General features: G+C 31.8%; 3 protein-coding genes across 3 annotated transcripts; 2 read left to right on the top strand and 1 right to left on the bottom strand.

The window, feature by feature from the left end:
- The first annotated feature begins 375 nt into the window (after nucleotides 1-375).
- Nucleotides 376-1,444, top strand: LOC119600440. The gene is made up of 2 exons (XM_037950647.1): nucleotides 376-1,385; nucleotides 1,438-1,444. The coding sequence occupies exons 1-2, from the start codon at nucleotides 376-378 to the stop codon at nucleotides 1,442-1,444; spliced, it is 1,017 nt and encodes a 338-aa protein (XP_037806575.1).
- Nucleotides 1,445-3,131: 1,687 nt separating this feature from the next.
- On the top strand, nucleotides 3,132-4,960 carry LOC119600439. The gene is made up of 2 exons (XM_037950646.1): nucleotides 3,132-4,889; nucleotides 4,955-4,960. Exons 1-2 carry the CDS (start codon nucleotides 3,132-3,134, stop codon nucleotides 4,958-4,960), a joined length of 1,764 nt encoding a protein of 587 aa, XP_037806574.1.
- Nucleotides 4,961-5,736: 776 nt separating this feature from the next.
- Nucleotides 5,737-7,550, bottom strand: LOC119600438. The gene is made up of 4 exons (XM_037950645.1): nucleotides 7,263-7,550; nucleotides 6,298-7,031; nucleotides 5,905-6,243; nucleotides 5,737-5,740 (listed from the first exon to the last, which is right to left on the bottom strand). The coding sequence occupies exons 1-4, from the start codon at nucleotides 7,548-7,550 to the stop codon at nucleotides 5,737-5,739; spliced, it is 1,365 nt and encodes a 454-aa protein (XP_037806573.1).
- Nucleotides 7,551-8,114: the final 564 nt, after the last annotated feature.

Below are 8,114 nucleotides of genomic sequence, written 5' to 3'. Positions count from 1 at the left end.
AGTGACTGTATAATTGATTCTATGCTAGAACATTTAAATGAACCCTGGGTTATAATGCCGAGTATAAAAAACATACATTTATTGCAGACTTACTCCAAAGAATCGCTTATTATATCGTGTATGGGACCTTTAACATTATATTTTGCAAATGTGGAATTTCGTTATTTGCCTTATATAATACTTTTAGAATCCTTTGAGGCAGTGAAGGATATATGCCAATCACAGATGTATGAAATTGGTAATATTCAACATATTTTATTAACTGAGGATTCCATAATTAAACAAACATTTTATAATTGTGATATTTGGTCACAAACTTACAAAATATTACAACAGCAACAAAATGAAAATATATTTGTGAAAAAATCTCTTAACATGGCCGGCCGTTTAATCATCACACAGTCAAATCTATTGCCACCTTTTAATATTTTGTATAGAGATAAATTTGGGCAGACAAATTTGGAAGGCTATGTGGGCAATTGTGTGAAAACTTTTGCTGAGAGGTATTTAGCTGATTTGTTTATAACTAGCACGGGAAATGTGTCACATTACAAAGAACTATATGATTATGTTATACAAGGTTTTACTGATATACCCTCCATAGTGATTCCCTTAAAACTTGAGGGTTTGTCCACTAATTTCTCATATCCTTTGGAGTTTATGGATGAATGTTTTATGATACCTTTACCCACAGCTAAACCTATACAGAGCATATTTTTTAATATTGCACAATGGCATGTGTTGCTCTTTATAGTTTTGCTTTCGATGATATATGCAGTATTCTTAAATATTGGCCAATTTAATACCCTACGTCAGTTATGCCTCATCGATGTGATTTTTAGTGATAAAATCATACGTGGTCTATTGGGTCAATCGTTTGTTATGCCGCAGAAAATTAATGGTTTTATAAAATATGTTTATATTTTAATATTCTATACCAGTCTAATGATCACCACAATCTATACGGTCTATTTAAAATCTAATCTAATCTCACCACCTCTGGAGAGAAAAATTAAAAATCTGGAAGACATAAGACAAGCTGGTTTAAAAGTTGCAGTACATCCCAGAGACTTAGAAGATTGGGATTATAATTTTTACAAAAATTATCAGGATATTTTATTTATCACAAGTGATAATTATTCGGATTTTAAAAATTTACGTGATAGCATGGACTTGCGTTATGTTTATCCGGTGGACTATCCCAGTTGGACTATATACCATGAACAGCAAAAACTATTTCAACGTAAATTGTTTTACTTTTCCAAGGATTTGTGTTTAAGTCGAATGAGTTTGTTTGCTATACCTATACGACCCGATTTACCCTATAAGGAATTGTTGAATCAGCACTTGTTGGATGTTCGTGATACGGGTCTGCTGCAGCACTGGTTCGATGAAGTTTTCATAACTTTAATACGTTTGAAAATATTATCCTTTAAGGATTTAAGTACATCGAATAAATATGACGGTTTAATCCATTGGCATGACTTTTATTGGATTTGGTTTTTATATTGTGGATGTATGATTTTTGCTTTTCTAGTCTTTGTGATAGAAAGGATTAAATACGTTTCAGTAAAACATTTAATTTAAGTTTTAAACTTGTGATGTTAATTATCTTTTTACAAAAATTGTGCACGAACGGTTTAATATTTTAATAAAGCTTAAAAAAGGTGTTAATTATTTGGTTCTGCAGTTAACAGTTACAACAAAAGGGGGGACATTTTTTTACGGAGTCTGGACTAAAGAGTCGTCCATAGTTTTGACTGTAGAGTATAGAGACTATAGTCTTTACAATAGAGTCGTCTATAGTCTTGACTAAAAAGTCGTTTATAGTCTTGACTATAAAGTCGTCTATAGTCTTGACTATAGAGTCATATATAGTATTGACTATAGAGTCGTCTATAGTCTTGACTATATAGTCTTCACAAACGGTTTAATATTTAAATAAAGTTTAACAAAAAAGGTGTTAATTATTTGGATCTGCAGTTAATAGTTACAACAAAAGGGGGGACATTTTTTGGCGGAGTCTGGACTAAAGAGTCGTCCATAGTCTTGACTGTAGAGTATAGAGACTATAGTCTTTACAATAGAGTCGTCCATAGTCTTGACTAAAAAGTCGTTTATAGTCTTGACTATAAAGTCGTCTATAGTCTTGACTATAGAGTCATATATAGTATTGACTATAGAGTCGTCTATAGTCTTGACTATATAGTCTTCTATAGTCTGTACTATAGAGTCGTCTATAGTCTTGACTATAGAGTCGTCTATAGTCTTGACTATATAGTCTTCTATAGTCTGTACTATAGAGTCGTCTATAGTCTTGACTATAGAGTCTTCTATAGTCTGGACTATAGAGTAGTCTATAGTCTTGACTATAGAGTTGCCTATAGTCTTGACTATAAAGTCGTCTATAGTCTTGACAATAGAGTAGTCTATAGTCTTGATTATAGAGTAATCTATAGTCTTGACTATAGAATAGTCTATAGTCTTGACTATAGAGTCGTCTATGGTGTTGACTATAGAGTAGCCTATAATCTTGACTATAGAGTAGTCTATAGTCTTGACTATAGAGTCGTCTATAGTCTTGACTATAGAGTCGTCTATAGTCTTGACTATAAAGTCGTCTATAGTCTTGACTATAGAGTAGCCTATAAGCTCTATAGTAATCTATAGTCTTGACTATAGAGTAGTCTATAGTCTTGATTATAGAGTAATCTATAGTCTTGACTATAGAATAGTCTATAGTCTTGACTATAGAGTCGTCTATGGTCTTGACTATAGAGTCGTCTATAGTCTTGACGTCGTCTATAGTGTGTTGCATGTCAAAATCAAAACATTTTTTAAGTTATTATTTCGTATTTCAAACTTACAAATTTGGTATTGTACTTTTAATACAATAAATGTTTAATATAGTTAAATAAACTCTTAACAAAGACACATTATTCTTTAAGAATTACTCCAAAACTTACCACCAACCATTGTTCATATTGTAGTACCAGCCCAAAAAAATAAAAAATATAAAGCATTTAGATATTTTATCCTAGATAATACCAAACTAAATTTCTATAAATGCTTAATATCCCAAAAAACTCATATTAGTTAATAGTTAAAAATTGTCCAAATAGCTAACAAAAATGTGGTTACGTTTCATAATAACTTTCGTTTGCTTCCAACAAATACGTAATGAAGAAATCCTTCGAATTAATAAATTCGAAATGGAAACCAAACTAGTTGAGCTCATCAAAACTGCTGGACACCAACATAAATTTCAGACGGTATTATTAAAATACGATGAAACTGTTGATAGTTGTGGCGAATTGGATTTCTATATCAAATTTTTGAATTCAACAATTATAATTGAAAATCTGCATAGAACCTGGTATGTGAAGGGGACTATAAATACCAACATCTTAAGTGTAGTTTGTTTGAAAGGTTTAACCACTGACTTTAAAATCGAATTGGATTCGTACTTTGAAAGTTTGAAGCGTATCAGAGATACGAAAATGATATTCTATATCAATCACAATGAAAGTGCTAATTATTTGACAAAATTGGAGGATTTTTTTAAATATTGTTGGCAACAGAAATCGCTCAATGTTATAGCTGTATTTAAAGACTATTACCTAACGAAGTACTATTATGCCTATAGGCCTTTTCCAAAATTTAAGATGGAATTTAAAGTAAACACAAATAACAGTGAGATCTTTCCCTATCGTTTAAAGGACATAATGGGTTATACACTATTAACACTGCCTGATCAGGCTGAACCAAGAACTTATTTGACTTATTTGACTGTAATTAAAAAAAAGGGTAAAATCAAAATTTCCGGTTATGTGGGTCACTTTATACATCTTTTAGCAGAGCGTTTGAATGCTACACTCAAATTTCCATTTCCTGTTAAAAAGGGTGAATTGTTGTTCTATGGTTATTTAGAGAATTTGGCCAGAAACTATACTATAGATATAGCTGGTACTGTAGTTCCTGTGCTAGATATTAAATACTTGCTGGACTATTCATATCCTTATCAAATTACCAATATTTGTCTAATGATACCTCTAGCCAAAACTATGCCACTTAAAGAAATATTTTTCCACATGATGAATGGAAAAGTTTGTATTATCAGTGTTTTAAATTTGTATCTATTCACCATGGTATTAAATGTTAAAAAGTTGAGTGTTTTTACGAGGCAAACTGCTGGAGGGGCAAAAAATATAATTAAATTTTCCGATCTCATTTTAAATGATGTTGCTCTAAGGGGTATTTTGGGACAACCCTTTAAAATGTGGCTTAAAGCTGGATTTGTTATCAAGTGTATCTACGTTCTACTATCGCTCACTGGTCTATATCTCAGTCTAACATATGTAGCATTTCTACAAACACTTTTAACGCGTCCACTCAAGGAGAAACAATTAAAAACATTCAGTGATCTGCGTCAAAACAAAATCTATACTTTGGTATCGGACTCAGAAGTTTCACATTATGAAAATATGGGCATGTCATTTAATCTCTTGTTAAAAACTGTATCCTATGAGGAATTTACTTATTTACGAAGTCATTTAAACAATACTTACGCCTATCCCACCGACAATATGAAATGGGAAACACTCGTCAATCAGCAGCAGAATATGTTTAAAAATAAAATATTTATGTTTTCCAATGATGCCTGTTTTTTGCGTACAAATTTCCTGAGTTTTCCTCAAGCTGAAAACTCTATATATCGTGAACCTTTACATAATCTGATTATGCTGGTAAGAGATCATGGTTTGGTGGAACGTTGGTTTCAAACTAACTTTTTGGACATGTTGGCTGCTGGCAAAAGTACATTAATTGATTTTAGTGTACCGAAAGAAGAAAAGCGACCGCTTCGTGTGGATGATATGGAATTGGTTTTCGTAATGTATATCGGCCTACTAATGCTGGCGATTTTGGTGTTTATTTTAGAAAGATTATTTTTTAGATATAAGAATATTAAAAATGTTTTGAAGAGTGGAAGAAATTAATAAAATAAAATTTAAATTTATTGGATGTTTTCGTAATGACACAAGACAAGAGGGACCATACTAAACCGTTAGTAGTCTGACCTATAGATCCGTCGATAGTCTGAACTATAGAGTAGTATATAGTCTGAACTATAGAGTCGTCTATAGTCTGGACTATAGGGTCGTCTATAGGCTGGACTATTGAGTCTTCTACAGTCTGGACTATAGATTAGTCTGCACTATAGAATAGTCTATAGTATGGACTATAAAGTAGTCTATAGTCTGGACTATAGAGTAGTCTATAGTCTGGACTATAAAGTAGTCTATTGTCTGGACTATTGGGTAGTCTATAGTCTGGACTATAGAGTCATCTATAGTCTAGACTATAGAGTCATCTTCTACAGTCTGGACTATAGAGTCATCTATAGTCTGGACTATAGAGTCATCTAAAGTCTACACAATAGAGTCATCTATAGTCTGGATTATAGTGTCATCTTCTACAGTCTGGACTATAGAGTCATTTATAGTCTGGACTATAAAGTCATTTAAAGTCTGTACTATAGAGTCATCTACAGAGTAAATTATAGTCTGGATTCGTCTCTGGAGTTGTCTGTCCTATAGAGTTTTGCCTATGGAGTCCATAGTGTTGCCTATAGGATCGTCTATACTGTGGCCTATAGAATCGTCATAAGTTTAGTCTACAGAATCGTCTATAGTTTGGACTATAGAGTCGTCTATAGTCTAGACTGAGTGATTGTCCTTATCTTGAGAAAAAAATTTAAGAAAATACACATTAAATGCACAAGTTTAAAGTTGGTTTTATTTTAAATTTTTATTTTTATAAAATATTAACTCTACAATAAAAACCAAAAAACTTGCTATCCATCCACTTAGACAGATAAACCAAACTATTTTTAGATCCCCATACGTGGCCGGCTTATAGCCACGAGCGCAACTCATGTCTCTAAAAGACATACGTCCCGTTTCAATCATATCAAAGAACGATGACCTATACCAGTATTGTAATATACCTGCTGAAACTAAATTCGCTATAAAATGATTTAAAGATTTTTCAAAAATGGAATTTGCCGGCAGGGGCAGAACATAAATCATAAAATTAGTAAAATACATGTTATTGGAATAGCGAAAAAGTTTTTCGGAAAAATACATTTGTTGTTTTTCATAGATAAGCCATTGACTGCTGGTGACGCCATAGGCTACAGATTTATTTAAACTATTGCGCAATTTAACAAATTCCGGAACATTTTTTATAACATTAATAAAAGGTATATATTTCTTTTTTAATTCATCCGTAACATACAAGTCCAGTAAATCGTAACCTTGTTGTAGCATAAGAATTTTTAAATTTAATTTTTGTAGATAATCCCAAGAATTGATTTCCTGATGTTTGGGTGGTGTAGTTATGTTGGAGGTTAAGTAGGTGTTGCTGAAAATGGCCAACATAAAACCCGTAAATTGTATAAGTAAGATGAAAAACTTGTAGGAGGTGTAGTATTTTCTGCGATTGACAATTTGAAATGAGGAACCCAAGAGACCCAAAAAAACTTGCTGATTTATTATAGATTTCAGAAGTACAGATGTATAAGATGCCGTAAGATTCCTTAGAAGTTCTATTATCAGCAAAAGAAGAGTATAAATGACAAACATGGTAATGAAGATGGCACCGAAATCTTGTAGAATTAAGGTATAATAAATTTCCCAGGGAGTCAAATAGTCGGCAACCGGTAACATGGGAAACCATTTACTCAATTCTACATAACGACTGTAATATTTCATGGCTTTTGCTTCATTCGGGTTGACAATGCTGGCGGGTATATCCAAAGAACCATTTAAGGTCATTTCCATAACATCGGTAAAGAATATGGGATTGTTGATTTTTATGGGAAATGGGATCTTTATAGAGGCATTTATTTTCTGGGCGTAACAAGTAATAAGACGTCCGATGTAGCCCAACATTTTGATTTGACCTTTTTTATCATATAGTAGTATAGTGCGGGGCTGTAACTGATCGGGGTAAGTGAGCAAAGGGTGTTGCTGTAAATTTTGTATTTGTTTTACAAAATAGTCGGAGGCATTCAAAGTATTAAATTGTCTTTTAAGCACTTTCAAGGAGGGCAGAGCATAGTAGGTATAAAATATATTGATGTCAGGTGATGTAAAAGGTATTATTAGTACATTATATAATTTTAATTTTTTAAAATATAGAAAATAATTTTGTATATCTTCTTTGTTAATTAATTGGTAGGATGTTTTTATTAAAGCCACTATTTTAATGTTTAAAGTTTTTGGATGAATTTGTAGGAATTTCTCTAAAATATCAACATTTTGTGTAGAGTATGGTAGTGGTAGGCTGAGTATTATTAACAATTGAGAATTTATGTTCCAAGATGTTTCCAAAATGTCTATATTATCTTGTGTTAATAACAATTTTGGTATTAAATCCAAGGATGATTTGTTATTGTTGCTCTCGTAGAACTGTGAGTATAAAAATTGTCTCGGCTGGGTTTCATTTTCAATTAATATTAATGTTTCATACTGTTGGCTTTGAAACATTTCATCAAGGATGTTTGTTAATTGTTTTGGTATTTGGTTGTAATTAAAACCCATAATAGACATTAAAAATATGCTCCAATTTATCATCTTTTTGTTAAGCTTGACTTGGCTCGCTGACTGACGACTGGCAGCCGTTTATTATTTGTGGTTTTAGGTTTTTTTGTTTGAATATATGCACGATTTATAGTTTTTATTTTATTTTCTTTTATATTTTTTCTTCTGCTTTATATATTTTTTAGCCTTGTTCGATTTAAAGAAGATTTAAGTGAACTAAATATTCAAATTTCGTAATAACATTCATTTATAGACGTTTTTACTTTGGTCAAAGGTATAATAAAATATCGTTTTTTAGAGGTGGTAAATTTATCAAAAAAATGCCTATAATTGCAGTAATTTGTTTAGTCAAAATGATGTAACCTATTTGGTTTCTATCTATTCACCTTTTGTGTATTTATGAATGCGGTCTGCAATTATCTTTTCACGTGCTCATCCATTACAATACAGACGGACTTATCGCTCCCTAGTGTGTATTCATTCATTCCGCCACTTACAAATAGGAATTTA

Source organism: Lucilia sericata, unplaced genomic scaffold (assembly GCF_015586225.1).
Source record: "Lucilia sericata isolate MDLA Ls3-8-SP2 unplaced genomic scaffold, ASM1558622v1 Contig000115F_arrow, whole genome shotgun sequence".
Classification (NCBI taxonomy): Eukaryota; Metazoa; Arthropoda; class Insecta; order Diptera; family Calliphoridae; genus Lucilia; species Lucilia sericata.
Note: the sequence above shows the minus strand (reverse complement) of the source record. Positions and strands in the feature narration are given on the sequence as shown.

What these genes read in the sequence shown, in the direction of transcription:
- LOC119600440 (XM_037950647.1), top strand. Translation starts at nt 376, where the DNA reads ATGGCCGGCCGTTTAATCATCACACAGTCAAATCTATTGCCACCTTTT.
- LOC119600439 (XM_037950646.1), top strand. Translation starts at nt 3,132, where the DNA reads ATGTGGTTACGTTTCATAATAACTTTCGTTTGCTTCCAACAAATACGT.
- LOC119600438 (XM_037950645.1), bottom strand. Translation starts at nt 7,550, where the DNA reads ATGTTTCAAAGCCAACAGTATGAAACATTAATATTAATTGAAAATGAA. An exon ending in AAACTTTAAACATTAAAATA is followed by an intron (nt 7,032 to 7,262) that starts GTGGCTTTAATA and finishes CAAAATTTACAG; the next exon opens with CAACACCCTTTGCTCACTTA. An exon ending in GGTTACGATTTACTGGACTT is followed by an intron (nt 6,244 to 6,297) that starts GTATGTTACGGA and finishes TAATGTTATAAA; the next exon opens with AAATGTTCCGGAATTTGTTA.